This window comes from Pteronotus mesoamericanus, unplaced genomic scaffold (genome assembly GCF_021234165.1).
Source record: "Pteronotus mesoamericanus isolate MK-2021 breed Mesoamerican mustached bat unplaced genomic scaffold, CSHL_Meso_final scaffold_651, whole genome shotgun sequence".
In the NCBI taxonomy this organism is placed as follows: domain Eukaryota; kingdom Metazoa; phylum Chordata; class Mammalia; order Chiroptera; family Mormoopidae; genus Pteronotus; species Pteronotus mesoamericanus.
In genome coordinates, this window is record NW_026555325.1 from 37253947 (window position 1) to 37279989 (window position 26043).

The window sequence follows — 26043 nt, forward strand, 5'->3', positions numbered from 1 at the left end:
CCTTTGTTATTGTTCCATAGGTCCCTGAAGCTCTCTTTATTTAAAAAAAAATTTCTCTCTTTTCTTCAGATTGTATATGTTTTATTGCTCTATCTGTTAAGACATCTCTAATCTGCTCTTAAGTACCTTCTGTTTTGTTCTTTTTATAGTTTGTTTCTCTGCTGAGATTTCTGTTACTCGCTGGGAATATATTTCCCCTTTTGTTTTTTAGCATAGTTACGGCTGCTTTAAAATCCTTGTGTTCTGTTTTTGGTATCTTGGCTCATATTTGGGTAGGTTCTTGTTCTTTCTCTCAAATATGGATCACACTTGCTTGTTTATTCAAGTCTAGTAATTTTGGAGTTATCTTGGGCATTGTTAATGATACGTTGTAGAGACTCTGGATTGTGGATTCTGTTACATTCCTCTGAAGAGGCTCCACCCCTCCTGCCCCCGCATCAAGCAATTAACTTGAACTGATCTCAAACTACTGACTTTCCTCTGTGGTAGTGAGCAGCTGAGTTATCTGTTCAGTCCTTTTAAGCTTAGCTGAGTTACTTAGCATCTGCTCGATAGATGTGTAATTCAAGGACAGCCAAACATTTGGACAGAGTTTATGTAAGTCTTTTTCTAATCCTCTCCTTTTCTGTGATTTCCCTGTACTTTTGCTAGGTGCTCTGCTCACTTCAAACATTGTCCTCTGATTCCTCAAGCCAGAAAGACGGAGTTTTCTGCATTTTTGTTTCTTTTTGTGATACCAGCTGGGGCTTTCCCTAAAGCTAAAGCCTGTTTAAAGCGGTTGGCGGGGGGGGGGGTGGCAGGGAGGGGAAGAAAGTCATGCAGTACAGTTTTCTTTCTGCCAGGCACACTCCTTTTTTTGCCTGCTTTTGGTCTATATTGCCTTCAGATCATTGGATTTTATTTTATTTGTTTTGTTTTTGTCCAGAGTTTATAATTACATATGAAAGGGTTGGTTTGCTAGAAGCTACTTGACCATTACTGAAGCAAATCTAAGATTAAAATTTAAATGAGGATATCTTATTCAAATGTTTTACCTTTTTTGTGCCTTAGGTACCCTCTTAGTGGCATGGTTTTACCAGGTTTTAAAGAGTGGATCCAAAATACCCTTGGAGTAAATGTGGAGCATAAAACTACCTCTAAAGTAAGCAAATAAGAATGAATACTAATATGCTTAATTCTGTGTGTATATGTCTGTAATTCCAAATTAATTAGACTTATCCTTGTAATTTGTTATAGTTACTTTTATGCATTTGTCATGCTTTGTTGTTGTTAAGAAGTTTACTATTATCTTGACCTTCTTAGGATATAGTTTCACTTTTTTGAGAGTAGGATTAGAAAACTTTAAACTGTATACATATCAGACTAATGAAATTGTTAGTATTTCTTTATATTATTATGATTTTTATTACTTATTATTATTTGCTCTGGCATGGTATTCTGCTTGTCCCTCTAACTGGATATAAGTGCCATAGCCAACACTATATTCTCCATTATATCTACCATGTTATTAAGGACTGTAGATAATTCAGTGAGTACTTACTAGATTTATTCATAAATCCATTGATACATTTTATTCTAGTAATTAAATGAGGCTAGGCAACTAATTCCTTCCCTTCCCAAACTAAATTCTTTTAAGTTTTCTTAAAAGATCTCCTTTTTCATCTCCTTAATTGTCTCTCTTATTTGTGATTTGTTTTACATCGATGCAATCTATATACCATATTTAGACATTTCACCAGTTCTATTTACATACATTATTTTTCTGTTTTTGAGCCCTATTCAGATGTTTTCAGTAACTTAACAAAATACTAATCTGTATGTTTTCTTGGGGTTCTATTGGTTATTTCCTTCCACTGTAGATTCCATGAGGTCAAGACTTTTTTTCCTGTTTAATTCACCACTGTCTTCCCAAGTCCTAGAACAGTGCCTGGCTTATATCATGCACTCAATAAATATTTATTACATAAGTATATTCGTGTACTAATCCCACAGGGATTGGTTCCAGGACTCCTGTGAAGACCAAAATTATGGATGATCAAGACCCTTACATAAAATGCTATAATATTTGCATGTAATCTAGAGCAGTATATGCCTATCTGTTACTTCATTTGCATGGATTCAGCATAGAGCTTGGCCCATGGCAAATTTAAATTGTACTTTTTGGAAATTTCAGGTATTTAAAGAAATTTTTTGATCTGTCATTCGCTGAATTTGTGGACCCGCAAAACCCGCATATAGAGGGCCAACTGTGTAATTAGAAATTAAATACAGATCCTTAATAAGATACTAAAAGGCTATATAAATATCATATATATATCTTCACATATTTTTATACTTTCTTTTTTTCAAATGCTATATCATGGGGTTTTTTTCCCTTTTTTTAAATAGCAGATTTGATTTGGGCAGCCATTTATAGGTCTCTTTTTATAGGCTAGGTGATGTGTCAGGTGCTTTTCACAAAAATAATCACATTTAACCTTTTATCCTAATGGCAGCTGTATAAATTCGGGGGTGATAAGCTCATTTAACAGATCCAGAAGGCAGAGTTCACAGAAGTTGGGTTACTTGCCCAATATCACATAGCTTTAAAGTTGAAGATTAATTTTTCAGGTTACCTGTTCATTGAAATTAAGTATCAAGTTTATAATTATATTGTGAGTTTTAAAGCAATTATATAAAATGGTTTTATTACTTATATTGTGAGGCTTTTTGCTGTTCATTTAAAAATGACAATGGGTGTATGGGAAATGATAAATATTATCTATAGGTAAAAATATAGATAATGCAAAGTCATGTAGCTTTCCCCCAAGTCTCCTTAATCTAAAATAGAAAATTTGAGAGTTTGCTGTCTTTCTTGCTCTTGATTGAAATCTTTAGAAGTAAGAAAAAGGTGAGCTATAGAAGCAAATGAGGAAACATAAGGCTTCTATAACTCACGTTACAGAATGTCCTTAACCAGACCACTTGTTTACTGTCACAAAGTTGGTTTCCATACAAATCATTGGTGTTTTCCTATGCTTCTGACTTAGTTTGGATATTAAAACCTTTTATATTTTATGGTCACTCTCCCTAATAGAGGTATTCAAAATTTATTTGCTAGAAATAAGCCAAAGAAATCCATTTTATTTTCTAGGCATCCTTAAATCCTAGTGATACACCTCCTTCTATTGTAAATGAAGATTTTCTTCATGAGCTTAAAGAAACTAGTATTTCATATTCACAAGAAGCAGATGATCGAGTATTTAGAGCTCATGGTAAGCAATTTTATATAAGTGCTATTTATCTTTGATTTTTAAATTTCCTGCAATTTAAGATGTTTTTGCATTTTCTTTTTTAAACCATAAAACAGGTCATTGTCTTCATGAGATATTTTTGCTCAGGGAAGGAATTTTTCATCGCATTCCTGATATAGTTATATGGCCAAGTAAGTTCTTTTTCTTGTATTCTTAATTTAGTATTGTTAAATTTTAAGTAAATTTAGTATATGAAATATGTAAATTTTAACATATGAGTTTAAGAAATATAGGTATCTGTATTTTTAGAATTTGCTAAAAGTCATAAAGTTCTTTCCTGATCTGATCATCCTGAACTGTTGGTTTTAATGATTGATTTTTGTTGTTGATGATGAAATCTTTATTATAAATAAATAAATAATATTGTGAGGGCAGTAGAAAAATAAATTTTTAGTTAATTTCAAACTCAATGAAATTAGTATCAATAATGATACACTCACATCATTGATTAAAATAATTAAATTCTTAATTAAAATAATTGATCACTGCAAGCTAATAATAATTTGCTGACATGAGCTTATGAGCTAAAAAAAGGCATGGTGATCAGATGGTGGAACAGGTTGTTTAATATACATATTTCTTTGATATGAATAATTAAATTTTGAGAAATTAATTTCATTCAGGGATTTCGCTTGAGATAGAGGATAGTTGAGCTTTCTATTGTTATTTTGGTCTGCTGATTCACTATTTTTTATATATATGGTTTTTATACCCTTCTCTTCTATCCGAAAATATAAAGCAGAACAAATATACTGTTCCTTACTGTCTGTAATTGCCTCTTTAAAAAGTTCTATTCATCTTCTGATCCTTTTTCCTCTTCACACTCTAAGAAAGGACTATATAGAGTTTTATTTTTCAAAAAATGGCTTACTCATGAACTCTCAGTTTTTAGATGTGGTCCTTTTGCTTTGCAGGGAGTATCTGAAGAAAAGGTTACACTTTAATATGGGGCTAGGAGGGAGGTGACATACATAGTAGGAAAAGTCCAAGAGCCCATGTAGCTAAGGTGGAATTACTTTCCTGATACTTGGGATGTATATTTCCCTGAGTATTTTTAATAGTATGAAATAAGTTTCTGTTTCTGTTAGTTTAGAAGTTTAGCACCTCCTGAAAGAGTAAAAGAAACGCTTTTGTTTTGCCTGCCTGTTTTTAATAGTTTTATACTACTCCTCTACCAAGATTTGAGGAAGGCTCTTTCCATTTCTTTACTGGAAAAAATGAAAACATTTATCAATATTTATTTCCCATAGAAACCTTATAGACTATTCTTTGATATTTCTTGAGTGGAACTTTCTACTGTGCCTTTTAAGTATTTTCTTCATATATCTTAGTATTAAAATATTAAGAAAATTACCATAATGGGAGTATATATCCTGCTTTAAGAAATTCAGCTTTTTTTAAAATCCAGATTTTGGAAACATGTAGAGTTAGTCAGTTGTGGCACCAAAGTTTCTTTGAGCTGTAAAATTCTTCCCTCACAACTTTGCCTTCCGTTTTTATTTTTTCCATCGCAGTTTCCAACTTAGGCCCTTGTCAGTGCATAGCTGGAATTCTACAGTAACTTTAAAAGTTCTCATGCCTCAAGTGTCTTGTCTCTTCAAGCCTTCAAACACTCTTGAAAGGTTAATTTTTCAAAAATACTCCCTTTGCCATTTCCCCCCCATACCTCATGAATCTGTCTGCAAAGTGTATCGGTGCCTAAATCAAGTTTATAATTTTAATTTCATTCTGTTGAATTTTCCAGTATGAGGAGTTCTTGGAAATAGTTTTGTCTCCTAACAGGCATCATTTCACTGAGGCCTTTATTTAACTTTAATGTAAATTTCCTATTGGTGATAAAGTTCAAATTTTTCTTTGCACAAAGGTAAGTTTTGACACAATGTGATATTCCATGGAGTGGAGGTGGCTGTCTCATCTTGCCATTTGAATATGTGTTTATACCATATATATAATACATATATATTCACATATCCAGGAAATCTGTCATTGTGGATGTCTTTAGGTTGGGCTGTAATCTGAATCTGATTTCTGGATGTTGCTTTAATAGGATGTCTAGGGCTTGTCTAAGGGTAAGAACTTGTAGTATATGTAACTTCTCTGATTTAGAGTATTCTTTACAGCAGGGTTTTTCATTATTCTGACCTTTACACAGTGTGGATATCTCTCTTTTATTTAGTTTGGACAAGTAGTTAGTGACTTATATGATATAGCTTGACTGCGGTAAGTATGCTTGTGAAAACAAAGTTGTTTTTTTAGCAATAATACTAAAAAAATAACTTATCTTATTACATTTAGTATTTACGTATTGTTTTCAGTGATCTAAATACCAAAACTTTAGGTCTGTGAAAATGTGTGTTAGGTACTGTTCTAGGTATTGAGAATAAACAGTGAACAAAACAAAAATTCCTGTTCTCAGGTGCCATACAGTATAATTGGAAGGGAGGGGACAGACCAGTAAACAGATAAATATATAATGTAGTCAGTGGCCATAAGGGGTATGAGGAAAAATAAGACAGTACCAACAGCAAGACAAGGCGGGGGGCGGGGGTGACGAAGCACTCTGTCGGGAAACGTGGTCAGGGATGGCTTCTGATTAGGTGGCCATCCTAGACATTGTTTTGCCTTGTTAAAGTTTTTTAGCAGACATCTTTGGGTGTTTTATTAATTACAAATAAACAATTAATATTTAGTAAAAATTGTGTCACAGTAAAGTTTGTGAGCTTAATCTGAAAACTTGAAAGTGAATTTTTATTTAAAGTTGGAATGACACCAATGACATACGCATATTCCTAGGTTTAAGCAGATTTGAGATATGACAGTTACAGCTTTTATGTTTGTAAACGGACAGTCTTTTGCATATTTTCTTTGTGTCCTTATTTTCTCTTCAGGCCCTTAGCAAATAATCCTTGGTTTTTACATTGTTTTCTGACCTCAAGTCTTTTTCTCTTTCATGCTTTTTTATAGTCTATAAGAAAATTGATCTTTCTGAAATACTCTTTTTGCTGTGTTATTCCCCCCCTTTAAAGCCCTATGGCTAGTCAGATAGAGTCTTAACACCTCTTGCTTGTATTTAGAGTCTTTTCCAGTCATGTTTTTATTTATAACTTTTATACAAATCAAGGTACTTTTCAGTTTTGTACAACAGAAAGTTCACATGCAGTATATCATACACAATATTCTAAAATTTGTTTAAAAACAATAATCATCAACAGATGCAAAAAGTCAGTAGGTGAAAGTATGAAAAAAATTATTTTTACATAGTTTAAATATCCCTCCACAAGATACATTTCAATTAATAATAATTTTAGAGTGAAGAAACTTAGCAGATATTACATAACCAAATGATGAAAAGTTAGCATTAGAAATGAGACTTGTCTCCCTCATGTACCTCTAGACCTAACACACTGAGAAAGACACTCCTGTGGAATTCCTGCCAAAATGTATAACCTGAATTTAATAATGAGAACATATCATACAAACCCAAATCGAGGGACTTCTATGAAGTAACTGAGCAATGCTCTTCAAAAGTGTAAAGTCATGGAAGTCAAAGATAGACTGAGGAACTGTCTCAGTAGGGAAACAGGACAACTAAATGCAGTGTGTGATCCTGGTCCAGAAAACAGGACATTAGAGGAACAGCTGGCCAAATTTCAGTAAGGTCCAGTACATCAGTTAATAGTATTCTATCAGTGTCAAGTGCTTGGTTATAATAATTGAATTATAGTTACTTAAGATGTTATTTACAGCTGCTGGGTGAAGGAAATTTTTTGTAACATTTTTGCAACTATTTTGTAAGTATGAAATTATTTCAAAATGAAAAGTTAAAAAGATAAATGAACAGTTTTAATATAGCTATTTCATGTGTTAACGAATGAATCGAAGGAAAAGTTTACTTTATAAACTCACATTTAGCAGGGTTATCCAGATTTTGTTCATGTTTCTGTGATTAATTTATTTTCTCTTTTTTCAACAGCATGTCATGATGATGTAGTTAAGATTGTGAATCTAGCTTGCAAATATAACCTTTGTATTATACCAATTGGTGGTAGGTATTGTGCCTTTTGAATTTTAATATGATGTAAATTTTTTCTTTTAATTTAAAATGTGTATTTTAAATATTTGCGCCATCCTGCGGAAAAGAAATATTTTTGTAATTATGATAAGGTTTTCCTGAAAAACTGGTTGGTGCTTTTCATTTCTGAGTAGATCTACCTAAGATGTGATGTACCCTTAGTTCATGGCTTTTTTCCCACGTGGATCCTTGTTGAATCTGTGACTTTAATGCCTAAATAAGAATATTTTCCTGCTTTAATAATTACATTCTAACCATAATCCTTATGGAGAGGGTATTTTTCAAAGGTTAAATATCCTCCTGTAAACCCTTGAGAAGGAATGCAATACAGCATAAAACATCAACAAGGAGACTGATGACCAAATTAATATCTTTTAATACTGAGAACTAATATTGTTTTGCATTTTAAGACAAATTTGAACTTTCTTGATCTTTCATCAACCACATTATTTTAACAACTTACTCAATCCAAAGGAAAATTGCCTTCACTGACTGAATTAGCAATGATGGAATGCAAGTGAGACCCCAACAAATCAGAAACTTCTGATTCCTTCTTCAGCTGATACTTCTTGTTGAATTCATATGACAAAGACACTACAGTATTACTTTTTTAAAACATTTAAAAAAATTTTTTTTATTGTTCGAATATATTTGTCTCCATTTTGCCGCCACCACTTTCCCCTGCCCCACCCACCCTCACCTCCCACCCTCAATCCTCCCCCACTTTGGCTTTGTCCCTGGGTCCTTTATACATGTTCCTTGACTTGACCCTTCCCCTTCCAGTTTTATTTTTAATTAAATATTTTTCTGATTTCCAATGACTGGCAAGCAGATAGTGGTTATTGAGCACAGACATGTTTTTAGCTGACAACTCATGGTCTCATCTTATAAAATTAAGCTGATCTCATAGCTCAATACTCCCAATAATGCTCACCTTGTGTCAAGGTGACTTCTACATATTTTCTGTGTAAAACACAAGGAAGTACCAATTAAGAATTTATTTTGATATGTGTTGATATAGATATGGTTAAGAACTAAGAACACTGTGTTCTGTATTGATTTCAAGAAATTATTTTTCCTTTGACAACATATGTTAGTGGAAAACAGGAATACATTGTTTAAATACTTCTATATATTATCTATTTTATATTAAAATCACTTTTTACCAAAGAATATACAAGTTTGTTTTGGAATATCATATAATCTGGGCAATTTTAACTTGGTGGTATTCTCATTTATTAAAGCCTTTCTGTATGAGCATGTAAGATATTATTTTAAGTGGTAAATGAATCTCATGGCAGAACGGAAGTAACTGTGTCTCTAGTTGTATAGGATAGGTTGTGGGGTTTTTTTGTTTTTTGTTTTTATATTAGTTTAGAACTTTTCTAGTCACGTTTTTGGAGTTTCACAAATGCCAGGAGCTTCACTTGAGTGTGCCCAAGGGATGGAGCCATAGCCCGTTGCTTTTAGTTCCATAATAGTTTTTCATTTTGGTACACAGCATAAAATAAAGGTGAGTTTGTTCTTAGTGTGTTAGCATTTACAAATTACATTTTGCAAAGTAGACATAGGAATTACTTCCTTAGCAGGCCTATTTGTATACTTGATGTCAGACATTTGCCCTATATATTGCTTAAAATAAAATATTTAAACATAAAGTTGTTTCTTTGTGTTTTTCCAGGAGGAACAAGTGTCTCATACGGCCTGATGTGTCCTGAAGATGAGACAAGAACAATTATTTCTTTGGACACTTCACAAATGGTATATGATTATTAAGATGCATTCAAAGAAAGCATTTGATTTAAAAAAATGTATTTATGGCTCAGTCCTGGTTGTCATTAAAAAAGAATATATTATCTGTTTTGTTTTAAATTAATTTTATGGCTATATGTTACCCTTGTGTTTAGGTCTCCAAAAGCTAAGCTCGCTCTTACTCTAAGGCACATATCTTCATGGATTCTACGAAATTGGCATGTGAAATTGATGATTTGAAAAGCATGGATTGGAATATTGATACAGTATATGACCTGATTTGTTAAAGAAAGAAAAGTAATATTAAGGTTAATTTGAATCACCCATACTTACTTGTTGCCAACATTTTAATTAATGCTGTTGCATTTTTTTGTTGTAGAAGAGTAGAGGAGCTAGTTAATTTTAAGGGTAGGGTTATTTTTTGAAGTTTTGGCTCATTGTGGCCCAAGAGTTGGACACTGTGGCATGTTAAACTTTTAATTTGGGTATAAACTTTATCTTTGTGTAGTTAACAATATTCCTGTTAGATATATATTCCTCATTATAATAAAAAATATTTTTGTAACTGTTTAATTAGAAATTCTTTTAAACACCAAAGTAGAACAATATACCCATTCTCTAGATTAAGTAATTTTAACATTTTGCAATATTGGTTTTATCTTTCTTTTTTTCTCTACTATTTTAAAGCATATTCTGGTATTGTGCTACTTTACATCTAAATATTTATGTATATCTCATTTAAAAAGTACATTTTCTCACTATTATCGCTCCTGGCAAAGTTAAAGGTAAATTGTTATATCGTTTAATATCCAGTCAACATTCAAGTTTTCTAGTTGTCTCAAAATTGTCTTCATTTTAAGTTCATTGTTCAAATGAGCATTCATACAAGGCCCACGTTAGCTTTTGGTTGTTTTCCTTAAGTTTCATTTTATTGAAGCCCCATTCTCTTTTTTTGGAATGCTACTGACTTGGAGAAACTAGGTGACTTGTAGTATAGAATAAGTCATATTTTGAATTTGTCTGTTGCTTCTTCTTGGTGTCATTTAACTCTTCCTCTAGGTTCTGAATGTCCTCTAAACCTGAAGGTAGATATAAAATTTAGTTAGATTCAGGCATAGCTTTTAGTATTTTTTTAAAGAAGAATATCTTGTAGATGATGATGTGTTTTTCTATGTCATGTCACCTATGGAGGTACATAATAGTTAGGTGTCCACTTTCAGTGTCCTAAAATTGATCAACAAGTTCAGATAGTGTCAGCCTGATTATTCTGCTATAGAGTTACCCATCACCCTTTGTCCTTATCCCATAGTTTAAGAAAAGGCAGCTTCCTATGAAGATGGCTTAAAAGTAGCCTGTTCAGGAATAGGCTTTGGAATGTGTTTGAATTTCTGGCTCTTTACCTCTGAATTTGTTCCTGAATGTGCAAAATTGAGACACTAATACTGTGGGAGGTTTTATGAAGATTAAATGAGATAATACAAGTATAAGTTTTTATATTGAGTAGATGTTTAAAATTCTGTGGCAGATTTTTAAAGGCCAGGTTTTTAACCATTTATTTTGTAGAAAAACTGCCTTTCTAGTCACTGCCTTTAACATTGAATTCTCTCAAATATAATGGATGTATGGTCCTTTTAAATGTGATTTGCATTTAAGTCAGTAAGCTGTATCTGTGCATGATTTTGCACTTCTGATAAAATATGTACAAATTATGATGGAAATTAGTTGTACCAGTTTTCTATTTAAATATATATGTTAATATTAAGACTTGTTGGCCTTGAAAGTTTTTGTTTTACTGTTAACTGGTATGGGGTAGTGTGTAGTGGATGTAATAAGGTAGCCAATATAGTGTCTCTAGGTTTCTTTGTGAGTGTCCATAGGTGTTTTTAAATTTGTTGTCTTTAGCTTTTTGTTCTGCCAAAAATATATTTGGACATATTTGCACAGGCATGTAATTGCTTCAACAACCAGTCTACTAGGGGAGAAGATATATAGAAATTATTATAATATAAGGTACCATCAGATCACTAAATTTTGTTTTTTAACTTTATGGTTTAATACTTCCTTTTGTTTAGCTGCCAAGGCACCAAAAGTCTCATCTTGCCATAGTTACATTGAAATCATCATTGTCTTATTATGAGAGTATAATTATAAAGATAGTTCTATTAACATAAAAAAGTACATTCACATACATCATCTTATTAAAACTTATCATAATTCTGTGAATTAAACAGTGCAGTTATTCATAGGTGTTCAAATTTGGAATATAGGCAGCTTGAGACTATTATTTTTATATTATCTATTATGTTCTTTTTATAATGAACGAGACTTAAGTGCATTAGTTATTGCCATGAAATTGAATATCTCAAAGCTTCTCTGGGATCCAGAAGATTCTGTATGTTACCTGATTGCTCAGCCAAACAGAAGGAGAACAGAGTCTGCTCTTAATAGTGGAAAGTAATTTGTGTGTGTGTGTTCACACACGGGAATGTGCTTTGTTTTCAAGCTGGGGCCTCTGGTTCTGCTTTGGATTAAAAATAAAGTAGAGATGCCATTTATATTAAAATGTCTTTGCAGATACCTTTTTCTAATCACACAGTGGCCATTTTCTGATATGCTTAAATTAGATATGATTACTAACTGTTAACTGTAAATAGTATTTACAAAATGACAGGAATTGTGTATGCTGTGCTATTTTTTATATGTGCAGTATCTCATTTAATTTTTACAGCAACATTGTGAGTAGGTGTTGCTATCCATACTTTGCAAATAAGGAAATACTAAGCTTAGACAGTTAAATAATGTGCCTAAAATAAAAGGTAGAGTTTAATTCAAATTAATATCTGAATAAAGACAGAATCTGTATTTTAAACCAACTCCTGTGTAATGTACTGCTTATGTTACTACATCTGTCATGTTGTATATTTAGGAGTAAGTAACCCTTTCGGGTGTGGGTAACCCTACCTGCCAATTACTCTCTAGTCACTTGCTGCTTTGAATTAGAAAATTATAGTTCCTGAGGAAATGTCAATAGTTCATGGAAATGAGACTTTTTTATTCCTTTGCAACAGAATCGAATCCTCTGGGTTGATGAGCACAATCTGACAGCTCATGTAGAGGCTGGCATAACAGGACAGGAGTTGGAAAGACAGGTATGCTATTTCTTTAATTAAGAGTTTCAAAAACTGGTATGTATACACTCTATGAATGAAGTACCTTTCACAATACATTCATTGAATGAGTTTATTTAGGTTTGGTTGTGGGTTGGGTATTGAGCTAGATGCTGAGGACACAGTAATGAATAAGACACCACCACCTGCCCTTGGATAGCTTATGTTGTATTATGACAGAAAGTTAGGTCAATATACAATTGATTTAGAGTGAGAATTTTTAGGTGAAGGCTGAATGTGAGATATTGTGACTCATCAAATGGCGTTGGAAGAAAAGGAACTGGGCAAAGAACTTATCACAAAGAATGCAGCACTTAAAATGACACTTCAGGGTGAGTAAGAATTAGCAAAAAGGAGATGGGGATGGGGAGAACAATCCAGTTAGGAAGCAGCACATACAGAGGCTTTACGGGGAACTGTTGCTTTGGGGGCTGGCAGATAGCTGAGTGTGGCTGAGCTCTAGTGCTTATATATGGGAGAACACATATTCTTGGTGTTTGTGTATCGGGTGGCTGTATATGTAGTAGTGGTAATGGATAAAAGCAGGAAAACACAAAGAGGTAAGATGATAAAGAGCCTTCTAAAGTTCCTTTTAAAAGTTTGAACATTATCTTTGTACTTGGATAGTTCTTGCTAGTGTGTGGATGATCAATGGGGCACATAAGAGTAGGTTAAGAGTATGTTGCAAGTAAGAATGGAGCAAAATGGAACCAATTGGGTGTAGCATTTTCATAAGTTGATGATAAATTTTATTGGCTGGGCAGATGTTGATATTTGCTATTTATTGAACTTTTCAATGCATAATTTCTTTGAAAACTGGTCATTTCATGTATTTAGTGAAACTCCTGGAGTCCTTTTACTCTTTTTGGGGGATACTAATGAAATTTTTTTTAAACTTTCAGTTCCCTTTATGGTTTCTAAGCAGGTAATTATTAAGATGTATCAATTCCTTCAACCCCCTCAACCCCTTCAGACATGGGTAAGATGCTGTAACTCAGCTTTTATAAATAAAAAATATGGAAAGTCCAATTTTTTGGTTATGTTCTTACCACGTTGTTCAATTTAGGTTACAGAGACCTCTTCCTCTTTTTAACAGGACATTGAAGGAAATGTGAAATGCTTGTCGATTTTGTTTTTATTGTCTTTTTCCTTTCTTGGTAAAGAGATGAATGAAATGGTATGCCAATGAACAATTCTAGATGAAAGACTTTGAAAAAAAATTAAACTGTTTACTGTCTTTATTTTTTATTTAATGCAGTAAGAACAGAGAACTGGAATAAAATTGAACATATTTGTTGAGGCAGTATTAAAGATCTTCAATAAGTCAAGGTTTTATATAAGTCAAGGTAATTAGATTTGTTAATTATTATAATTTATATTGAACATCAGTGGGCAGAATAATAGTATTTAAGGGGAAAAAAACCCCTATAAAAAGTCCTGTATTAGTCTTTCATTATTCCTGAATGAGGCATTATCAACAGCAATATTTTTAATAACAGAGGATGGCCTTTTATGTCTCCAATTTTATATCCTTTATTATTGCATTTGATGTACTATTTTAACCTTTCCAAGTTTCTTTTTTTTTAAAGGTTAGAATTAAAATTCAAGGGACATATTTCCTTGAAATTTAAGTGACATTTTCTTAGACAGGCAACTACTGGCATTTTCCTGCTAGTTCATATCTCTAGATGTGGATATAGAATTTTTTTTTTAACTTCTAGTAGACTACAATATAGTTTCTGTATCTGTTTTGATCCCAGTCCAAGTCCTTGCTCATTGAACTGTGTCTTTCAGTTTCTAATTCAGCATAGGTAACTAGCTTAAAATATCCTCCTTTTTCCTTCTAGAAGTTTTAAAATGGCACATGTGTAGTACTTGGTAGCACAGATTTTAATCTTTTTAATGTGTAAATGACATTGATTTTAATATATATATAAAATTTAAGGGAGGTCACTAACATGTCAGTTATGGATTTTGGGAATTTGAATTTAGGCTTATTAAATCGTTGGCTACTTCACTTTATTAGTTAATAGTTAATAAATTAGTTAATTAGTTAATAGTGTGGGGATCTGTGACTTATGTCTTTTCCCACTGAGGGACTCATTTCCCTATGCCTGAGTTTCTTTCTTCATATATAAAATGAAGATAATAATTCCTACTTAATAATTTTTGTTGTTAGGATGAATTAAGTTAATAACAAAGTACGTAGAGTTTTTATTGTCCCACTAATTTTTATTGAGCACTGTCTGCTTCACTCAAGCACAGATGACTTTAAATATTCCTTATACATGCCAAAGACTTCCAAATTTATACTCACCTCACACTTCTTTCATGAACTCTAGACTTGTATGTCCAGTTGCCTACTTGATGTCTTGACTTGCATATTTAGTACACATTTTACATAAAATGTCTTAAACAAACTCAACATTTTAAACATTGAAATTCCCCGACTGGTGTAGCTCAATTGGTTGGGTATTGTCCTGCAAAGTACAAGGTTGCCAATTTGATTCCTGGTCAGGGCACATGCCTAGGTTGCAGGTTTGGTCTCCAGTTGGAGGACATATGAGAGGCAACCAATTGATGTTATTCTCTCATATCAATGTTTCTCTCCCTTCCTCCTCTCCCTTCCTCTCTAACCAAACAAACAAATAAGAGCAGCTTTAAAAAAATAAACGAACATTGAATTTCATGTTTTCTCCGCAGTTTGCTTATTTACCCTTCTCATTCTCAGTTGATGGAAATTCAGTACTTTGGTCAGTTTGGGCTAAAATCCTTGGAGTTATTTATTTTGTTATTTTATAATAGTTTCATTGAGGTATAATTGTCATGAGTAAATTTTACTCATTTAAAATGTACAACTTCAGAGACTTCTGGTCAAGATGGTGGTTTAGGTTAATGTGGTACTCTAATTCTCTCACAACCACATCATAATTACATGTAAACTACAGAAACAACCATCATTCAGAATTGCCTGAAATCTAGCTGAATGGAAGTCATGTAGCTTGGGAATTAAAGAAGCCACATGGAGACTGGTAGGAGTGGTGGAGACATGAGACAGGCTTGTCCCATACCCTCGTGTGCTTTGAAATTGGGGGACTATCTTAGCTGTGGAGGTCCCCCATGTAGAGCGAGGGGTCCTAGCCCCCGACTAGGCCTCCCAGCCCAGGGTTCCAGGGCCAGGAAGAGAAGCCCTCATAACTTCTGACTTTAAAATCCAGTGGGGATTGTGGCAGAGTGAGATGGAGGGCTTCTGGAGTCCCAGGGTAGTTTCTCTTAAAGGGTCACTCCCTTTGAGCTGTAGCACTGGGGCAGCAGCTTGAAAGGCACGAGGGACACATGGGGAGGAACTGCGTTATCTGGCATGAGGGTGAGAGCTGGGGGCTGGGGGACAGCTTTCTCCTAGAATAAAGGCCATTGTTCCTTTTCTGAGACAACCCCCACAGAGCTGGCAGGTGGGTGCCATATCTGAGTCTCCATCAGTCTGGCTCATACTGTTCACCTTTCCCTGGTGGTTCCCTGAGACGCCACCCCACCAAGTTGTGGGTCCATGCAAGTTGCAGGCCCCACCCAAGCCATTTCCAGTTGCTTTTCTATTTGAATGGCCTCTTTTGCCTCCTGCTTTGGACTTTCCTAAAATCTCTCAAATAATCAGCATTTGGCCTCTGTGTACCCCATTCTCTTGCTAAGTGTCCCCAGGCCTGGCAGTAGTGGCAGCCAGTCTCCATTATCCTCTCCTGGACACCTCCAAAGCACAAGTAGCAGCCATCTGCAGATTGTTCTGTAGCTCGTGCTTTGTGGCCCCAGGCAAGGCACAGTTGGCTGACCTTGTATCTCCTGGGAGTGCCCAGAGCCCGTGCATCTGGTGGACAGCTTCAGACCACGCTGGATTTACAACCCTGCTACCTCTGTGAGCCACACACTCAAGAGATGGACTCAGTGAGCACCAAAGGCCCATTGAAGCAAGTTCTGCATCCTAGGATTGACTCCTGCACAGAAGCTTCTCCACTGTAGTCACAGCTGGTCCTTGTAGTCAGTTGGCCCTGGAGTCAGTCTCTTTCAGTGACACCAACAGCAGTCAAGGTTCAACTACAACAGGACAGTGCACATAGCCCACACAGGGACGCATGTGGAGTGCCTGGCTCAGCTGACTGGGGAGGCTGCACCACTGAGCCCTCTAGGACATCTATAACACAAAGTCACTCTACCAAGTCTGGAAGATGTAACAGCTCTACCTAATACATAGAAACACACTCAGGTAAGCATCCAAAATGCAGAGACAAAGAAACAAGTCCCACATAAAAGAACAGGAGAAATCTCCAGAAAAACTCCCAAATGAAATAGGGGCAAGCAAACTACCAGGTAGAGAATTCAAAACAGTGGTTATAAGGCTGCTCAGGAAACTTAGTGAGAACTTCAACTGCATGAAAAATGATATAGCATCTGCAAAAAAGAACTAATCAGACCTGAAGGATACACTAACTGAAATGAAGAATAATTTACAGGAAATCAATAACAGAGTAGATGAGGCTGAGAATTAAATCAGCAATTTGGAATATAAGGAAGAAAAAAACACCCAATCAGAACAAAAAAAATAAAAAAATGAAGATAGTGTAAGGAGCCTCTGGACAACTTCAGGCATACCAACATTCACATCATGGGGGTGCCAGAGGAGAGAGAGAGCAACAAATTGAAAACCTATTTGAAAAAAGGACAGAAAACTTCCCTAACCTGGTGAAAGAACTAGACATACAAGTACAGGAAGCTCAGAGAATCCCAAATGAGATGAACCCAAAGAGGCCCGAATGATGACACATTATAATTAAAATGCAAAAGATCAAAAAAACAAAGAGAACCCTAACAGCAGCAGGAGAAAAGTGGTTAGTTGCCTGTAGGGCAGCTTCCATAAGACTGTCAACTGCTTTCTCAACTTTGCAGGCCAGAAGAGAGTGGCAAGAAATATTCAAAATGATGAAAAGCAAGGACCTACAGCTAAGATTACCCAGCAAAGCTATCATTTAGAATTGAAGGACATGTAAAGAGCTTCTCAGACAAGAAAAACGTAGAGTTTATCAACACCAAACGAGTATTATATGAAAATTAAAGGGGTTTTTTTTAAGAAGAAAAAGATAGAAAATATAAACAATATTATGGCAATAAATGCATATATCAACAGTTGAATCTAAAAAAACAAAATAAATCAACAAGCAGAACAGAAACAGACTCATAGATATAGAGAACACTTTGACAGTTGTCAGATGGGAGGATGGGTGGAAATGATGAAGGGATTAAGAAGTACAAATTGGTTGTTACAGAATAGTCATGGGGGATGTAACGTACAGTATAGGGGATATAGTTAACAAGATTTTAATAACTGTATGGTGTCAGATGGCTACGAGATTCATTAAGATGACCACTTAGTAAGTTATATAATGGCTAATCACTGGAGTGTATGCCTGAAACTAATATAATATTGTATGTCAACTGTAAAATGATTAAAGAAATAAAATGTCCAACCTGATAAATTTTGATGTATGATTACAACCAGGAAATCATCACCACAATCAAGATAATGAACATTTCACCAACTTCAGAAGTTTCCTTTGGCCTCTTTATAATCCTCTCCAACCCACCCTTACCTTGCCCTTGGCAATCACTGATTTGCCTTCTGTTACTGTAGATTTGTTTAAATGTGCTACAATTTTATTAAAATTGAGTAATGTACTTTTTTGAGAGGAATGAGGGTATGGTTTCCTTCACTAGGCATAATTATATTGAGATTCACACGTTGCATTTATTGCTCAGTAGTATTCCATTGTATAGATAGATATACCACTATTTGTTTATCCATTCACTTTTTGTTGAACACTTGCATTATTTCCAGTTTTCAGCTATTGCAAATAAAGCTGGTGTGAACATTCATGTGCAAGTTCTTTTAGAGACATATACTTTCATTTTTCTTGTGCAAATATTTAAAAATGAAATGAGTGAATCAAACGGTAGGTATATGTTTACCCTTTTGAAAAACTACCGGATCTTTTTCCAGGCTGATTGCATCATTTTGTGTTCCCACTAGCACTGTATAAGAGTTCAGGTTTGTTTACATCCTCACCAATACTTGTTATTGTTAGTCTTTTAAATTGTAGTCATTCTAGTAGATGTGTTATGTTATCTCATTGTGATTTCAATTTACATTTCTGTAATGACTACTGATACTGAACATCTTTTCAAGTGGTATTTGCCATCCATACATCTTCTTTGGTGAAGTCTCTGTTCATGTTATTTTCTGTAATTGTAAATTGGGTTGTTTCCTTTCGTATTGTTGAGTTTTGGGAATTTTTGAAAATATATTCTGGATATAAGTCCCTTTTCAGATATATGGTTTGCAAATATTTTTTCCCAGTTTGTGGCGTATTTTTTCATTTTCTTTATAGAGTGTTTTGAATGGTACATGTTTTTAATTTCGATGAAGTCCAATGTATTTTATTTTATATATCATTCTTTTACTGTCATATCTAGAAACCTTTGCTTAACTTGAGTTACAAAAACAGATTTTCTCCCATTTAAGTTTAACAGTTTTTTTGTTTACATTCAAGCCTATTTTTCATTCAGTATATCTGACATACTGTGTAAATTTAAGGTGTACAGTATGTTTAATTGATACATTTATGTATTGTAATATGATTGACATGGTAGTGATATTTGGCACCTCTATCACATTTCATAATTGTCTCTTTAAAGTAGTGGAGATAATTCAGTTTTTGTCTCTTAGCTAGTTTGATAATTTGTAGTATAATATTGTCTGTATTCATTATATTGTATGTTCGATGCTTATAGCTTATTTACTACTCGTTGCAAGTTTATACCCTTAAACAACATCATTTTTATCCCCTACCTCCCATCCCCTGGTAACCACTATTTTACTCCATTTTTTATGAGTTTGACTTTTTTAGATTCTACACATTAAATGACATCTCACAGTATTTATCTTTCTCTTATCTCACTTAGCAGAATGTGCTCAAGGTTCTTTTATGTTGTTGCCTATGGCAGGACATCCGCCTTTCTCATGACTGTACAATATTTCTGTGTGTGTATGTAATTGCATTTTAAAAATTTATCTGTTGATGGGCATTTAGACTGTTTCCATATGATAAGTTTTGAAGATTTCTGAGTTAATGTTTGTGTTTGGTGCAAAGACTGGATTAAAGTTCTCTCTCTTTTTATTTTTAAACATGTGGATATCTAGTTATTCCAGCACCATTTGTTAAGTAATCTATCCTTTCTTTACTGATCTGACTTGCTCCATCATAAAAAAAAATCTGTTGTGCACCTATGTGTGCTTTTAGTTCTGGACTCTGTTTTGTTCCATTGATCTTTTGCCTGTCTTTATGCCAGTACCATACTGTTCGGGTATTGTAGATTTATCATAAATCTTTTTTTAGAGTTGTATGGGCAGTTCTTGGTTCTTTGAACTTTCATGTGAAGTTTATAATCAGCTTGTCAATTTCCACAAAAATAGGATGTTGGGATTTTGATTGGGATTGCATCTTTATCAATTTGGGGAGAACTGACATCTGAAAAATGATTCTTCTGACCCATGAACATGGAATATCTCTTAAGTTTTTTTTTTTTTTAGGCATGTAATCTGTCTCTGCAGTGTCTTGATTTCCAGTGAACAGATCTTTTGTATTTTTACAATGAGATTTGTCTCTAAATATTATATAGATAGTAAATGATATTTTAAAAAGCTTTCGATTTCTGAGTGTTTTATTAGTGTATAGACATACAATTGATTTTTATATAGAAATCTTATTTGTAATTAGCAGCCTTGCTAAATTTGCTGATTAGTTTTAAAAAGTTTCTAGTAGCTCTCATTGGATCATCTACATATATGACCATGTCCTTTGCAAATAAAGACAGTTTTAATTCCTTACTTTCTAATCTGTATGCCTTATATCTTTTCCTCTCCTAATTGTGCTCGCTAGAACCTTTAATACAAGTTTGAAAAGAAGTGAAAATGGATTTCCTTGTCTTGTTCCTGATTTAGGAGAGATGTATTCAGTTCTTTACAATTAATTACAATGTTAACTATATGGGTTTTTGTTTTTTGGGTTTTTTTTTTTTTTGTAGATGCCCTTTATTAAGTTGAGAAAGTTCATTCTTAGTTTGCAGGGAGTTTTTATTAGGAATGGATGTTGAATTTTGTCAGATGTCTTTTAAGATGGAATATGGGATGATTTATTATTTTTCTTCTCTAATGTAAGTTTTCAGTACAAATTTTTCCAACTACTGCTTTATTGATATCCTACGAAGTTTGATATGTGTATTTATTTTCATTCATTTCAAAATATTTTTTACTTCCCTTTTGGTTTTTTTCTTTGACCCCACAGGGTATTTACAGTTATTACTTAGTTTCTAGTAATTGGGGGATTTTTCCAGGCATCCTTCTGTTATCGATTTCTTTGTTAATTCTATTGTGTTCAGAAAACACACTTTTCTGAACTTGAATGACTTGAATGCTTTCGCATTAATTGATACTTGTTTAATGGCCTGTGTTATGGTATATCTTAAAAATATTCCCACATACACTTGTGAAGAGTGTCTTCTGCTTTTTTTGGTTGGAGTAGTCTGTAAATGTCTGTTAGGTCAATTGATTTATAGTGTTCAGGCTTTTGATATTTTTTCTTATTTTCTGTCTACTTTTTAAATCAATTTTGAGAGAAGGGAATTAGAATATTCAACTGTCATTGTAGCTATTTTTTTCTTGCAGTTTTAATCGGTTTTTACTTCAAATATTTTAAAGCTCTGTTATTAGCAGAACAGATACTTATGATTGTTATGTCGTCTTGATTGAGAACCATTATGTCAATATGAAATGACCTTTTTTTCTCCCTGATAATATATTCTTGCCTGAAATCTACTTCATCTGCTATTAAAACAGCCATTCCAGTTTTCTTTTGACTATTGTTAGCAAGGTATATCTTTTTCCTAGGTTTTTCTTTTACTTTTAGCAAGTTTGTGTCTTTATATTTAAAGTGGGTTTTCTTTTTGTTTGGTTTTTTTTTGGTGCGTACAGCATAAAATTGGGTCTTTGCTTTTTTTCTAACCTGACAATCTGTACCTTTAAGTTCGGATGTTTACCATTTACCTTCAGTGTGGTTATTGATGTGGTTCAGTTTAAGTCTGTCCTCTTGCCTTTTGCTTTCCATATTTCCCATTTGTTTTTGGTTGTTTTATTCCCACATTTATTGCCTTTTTTTAAGTTTAATATTCTTTGTGATACCATTTTATCTCTTTTGTTTCTTTATTAACTATTAACTTTTTGCTTTGTTATTTTAAGGGCTGTTTTAGGGTTTATGCATGTTTAACTTAAAAGTGTACCTTCATGTGATAAAAGCATTTCCGAGTTTCGCATAAGAACCTTACAATATTATATTTCCTTTTTCTCTACTCTCCTTTGTGCAATTTTTGTCACTTTACTTGTAAAGCCTACAATATATTGTTTTATTTTTGTTGAAACAGTCAATTATCTTTAAAGATATTTAAATAATAAGAAAAAATTTTATATATTTACCCATCTAGTTACCATTTCTAGTACCTTTAATTTCATCCGATGTTATTTACCTACTGCTTGAAGGACTTCTTTTACGTATCTTTACTGTTGATGAATTCTTTCTCCTTTGTCTGAAAATGTCTTTATTTCTTTAAAAAAACCACTTTATTTTTTAGGATCAGTTTTAAGTTTACAACAAAAGGGAGAGGGATTTCCCAAGTGCCCCCTCTCCCCACATATGCATAGCCTCCTCCTCACTCACCACAATGGTAGATATTTTACCAAGAATGAACCTATACTGACATATCATAATTACTCAAAGTCCGTGGTTTATCTTAGGGTTCATCCTTGATACTGTACATTCTGTGGGTTTGGACAAATATATAATGATGTGTATTTCTCATAATAATATCATACAAAATATTTTTACTACCCTAAAAATCCTCTGTGCTCTGCCTGTTCATCTCTCCCTTCTCTCACCCCTGGCACAACTGATCTTTTTAATTGTCTTCATAATATTGCCTCTTTAGTTGAGATAGTTGGGATCACGGAATATGCAGCGTTTTCAGATTGGCTTCTTTCATTTAGTAATATTCATTTAAGGGGTATCCATGTCATTTCATGGGTTGACAGCCCATTACTTTTTAGCACTGAATAGTATTTCATTTTCTAGATATACCACAGTTATTTATTTTAAAGGACATTTTGGCTGCTTCCAAGTTTTGGCAATCAATGATTAAGCTGCTGTAAATATCTGTGTGCAGGTTTTTATGAGAACATAAGTTTTCAGCTCCTTGGAGTAAATACTAGTGTTCAATTAGTGGATTATATGTTAAGAGATGTGTAGTTTTGTGAGAAACAGCCAACTGTCGTCCAGGTGTACGATTTTGTGTCCTGACTAGCATTGTATGAGTTTTTATTGTTCCACATTCTCACTAGCGTTTGGTGTTGTCAGTGTTCTGGAATTTGGCTGTTCATATAGATTTGTAGTGATATTAATGTTTTATTTTATATTTCCTTGATGATATATGATGTGAAACATCTTTTCATATGATTACCAGCCATCTTTGGTGAGATCTCTGTTAAGGTCCTTCACTCATTTTTTAATTGGGTTGTTTTGTTTTCTTATTAGGTTTTAAGAGTTCTCCTCTGTATTTTGAGTAACAGTACTATATCAGATGTATGTTTTGCAAATATATTCTCCCAGCCTGTTTTCTAATCCTTTTGGATTATTTTTTTCTCTGGTTCTGGGTAGTTTCCTCACTTGTATGTGCTTTTCATTACTCTTTATGCACTTACAGACATAGCTTAAGTGTGTATTTGCTTCTGTGTACGTAATGTGGAAATTTTGTCTTGAGAATATGTGGAAATTCCCCATTCAGTACCTAGTACATCTAAGTCCTTCATGAACATCTTTTCCTTCTCCTATTTTTAGAAAATTTGATTAACAGTAGCCTTTTGAGAGTAAATAATATGAACATAGATTGGGAGTTAGGGAAGAAATATTAACAGTCTGATAATCTTTATTTTTACCTGTTCATTTGTGTATTTAAGCTACCTACTTGTGGATGGTTATTAACCTCTTAAAATTAAATACATTTATTAAATATTTGGTGGAAAAATTCTATTATGGAACAATTGATGTATATTTAAACCTTGTTTTCCTAGCAGTGAAACTAGAAAAGATAAATAATTTGCATTGCCTGCGTTACAGAAGCTAACAAATTATATTTAACCTAATTGGCTCTTAAATTTGGATTACAGCTTTCATACTGTACTTAAATGTGTATATACAAACATAGCTGACATATTCTACATCTATGCATGGCTTACTTGAAAAATAGAAGCAGTTGCTTAACTGGATGACTATCAAATGGTCAACACAGATTGATGGGCTTGAGTGCAGCAGACAGTGGGTATGCAGATGGTGGTGTCTGTACTGTTTGACACGAGATGGCTGAATCTTCAAAATGATTTCCGTGGAATGGCTTTGGTGTTGTTGCAGTAAAGGGCACCCATTCAACCTCAGGTGCTGTGCAGATGGCAAAGCCAAGCTAATTTAGAAAAATGAGAAACAAGTGACTATTTAATGTACAGGAATGCATGATCTGCATCACAAATAAATGACAGTATTACATGCAGGAAACCTAGCCAGATGGCTGTACATTAAAACACATGACTCCTTGAGAGAATTAAGTACAGGCAATTTGCTTGGGTTTTCTGCAGGCCTGCTGCATATTATATTAGGGTAGGGAGAACAAGAGATTAAGTGCTTTATTTATTGGAAGTGTTTAGGTGAAGTTGGCAGTTGTTTAAGCATAATCTGATTGCCATAAGTATTTAAATGATCTCTTTGTGGAAAAAAAGTAGGGAGGGTAGTTAGCTTTAAAATAAAAGGATATAAGGAGAAAGATTGGCTGGAAAATACAACTGCCTTTTGGACCACATTTTTTAGTTTTGTTAAGTTTTTCTTGAGGCAAAAGTTTAAAAAACTTCCTTTGACAATTATGATAAAGAAGTATTTCTTTTTCTATATGGGTTTTAATGAGTCCAAATTCCAATGACATATGGGAAAATTTTAAAGTGGGAAGAGTTAATGTGTTGAGTGGTGTGTAAAATGGGACCATTTTCACTAGTAAGACATTACATTTTTGTTTTTCAGCTTAAAGAAAGTGGTTATTGTACAGGTCATGAACCAGATTCCCTGGAATTCAGCACTGTGGGAGGATGGGTATCTACTCGGGCATCAGGCATGAAGAAGAATATCTATGGCAATATTGAAGACCTGGTAAAGTTTATCTAGTTATTATATAGTAATTGATTACTATATAGAGATTATTATGAAATGATGAAAGCCTTTAAAAATTGAGTTGGATGGTGGAGTACCCTCAGAAGTATACTTCTCTCGATTATGGTAACATTGACTATGTATGATAGAAGCACTTAAAAGACACAGTGGTCATTACTTAAGGGTGCCTCTTTTTCAGGTGACTGATACTTAGGGTGTGTAAATGTTTTATAGTATCTGACTTATAAAATATATAAATATTGTTTTACAATCCCCATGGAGCTTTGGTCTTCAAATCTACCAAGATTTTAATCCGTTTATGTAGGTGATCTTGTCATTGCTATTCTTTTGCCTTACAGTTTTTTATATTTATTTTTTTCTGAAAAAAAGTTTTTCTGTATAGAATTAAAGAGCCTGACTGAAAATGTTCTAGTAAGTGGCAGTATAACCTCTAATGTTTTGTGTGCACACCATTTTGTTTTAGCTCATCTGGGAGTTATTTTGATAATGAGGTAACTATGGGCATCCTAGTTAAGAATTAGGTGTCATTTGTTCCATTTGTAGCTTTTAGTTGTGTGACCTGATAGTTTTGTGACCTTGTGCAGATTGGTTCACTTTCCTAAACTTCAGTTTCCTCCTGGGTAAAATGGAACAAATAATGTTATTTGCATATAGAATTATAAGAAGTAGACAACATTAAATGAAAACTCTTAGCAGTTCCTGGTATGTAGCAGGTGCTTCAGAAATGTTAGTTCCCTTATCATTAGTATTTTGATAACAATTTAAAATGATTTTATGAGACTATTAAAGTGGTGTTCCTAACATTATTCTTAGAGCTGTTTAGCTTTGCTTTTCAAATCTAAAGTTTCAGCATTTTCATCAATATCTTCATTACTAGAAATATCAAATCTTAAATGAATTTTGGTTCTTTATAGTTAATGCCCCACAATTTAAGACTTTAAGTGTCTGTATTATGAATACTTCTAAAATTTTTATACTATCCTGTTTATTTATTTTTTTACTGAGGATATTTTAGAAATCAAATTTTCATTTTGCAATTAAAATAAATTCAGTTTCAGAGAGGATTTGAGCCTTTGCTATTGGATTATGGAGAGCTTTATCAGAGTGAAACAAATATTTGATAAATTGATACATTTACTATTGCAAAAGCATGTAATTTATTTTAATCCTTTTTTGGAGATATTTAAGGATCACAAATTAGAAGCATACACTTTAATGTACTTGTTTGCATTAGTAATTAACAGTTTGTTTTTACTTAAATTTCTTTACAGTATGTAATTTCCACTGAAACTTAATTTACGTTAATTGATTTTATGAAAACTCTGTTGAAGTTGATATATTCCTTACTGTGGCTAGGGTAGAACTCATTAAACTCTTTGAATATGTTAATATATTATTTC

The 26043-nt window shown here is 33.5% G+C and overlaps 1 protein-coding gene across 2 annotated transcripts in view; it reads left to right on the top strand.

Annotated features, from left to right (window-relative positions):
- Positions 1 to 26043, top strand: part of AGPS (alkylglycerone phosphate synthase) — a 141137-nt gene that overhangs the window by 50229 nt on the left and 64865 nt on the right. For both annotated transcript variants that reach the window (XM_054562498.1, XM_054562499.1), the window contains 7 exons: positions 1051 to 1141; positions 3134 to 3254; positions 3350 to 3424; positions 7267 to 7338; positions 9047 to 9126; positions 12186 to 12266; positions 24497 to 24622. In XM_054562498.1, the coding sequence (XP_054418473.1) occupies positions 1051 to 1141; positions 3134 to 3254; positions 3350 to 3424; positions 7267 to 7338; positions 9047 to 9126; positions 12186 to 12266; positions 24497 to 24622 (646 nt within the window). The remainder of the gene's footprint in view (positions 1 to 1050; positions 1142 to 3133; positions 3255 to 3349; positions 3425 to 7266; positions 7339 to 9046; positions 9127 to 12185; positions 12267 to 24496; positions 24623 to 26043) is intronic.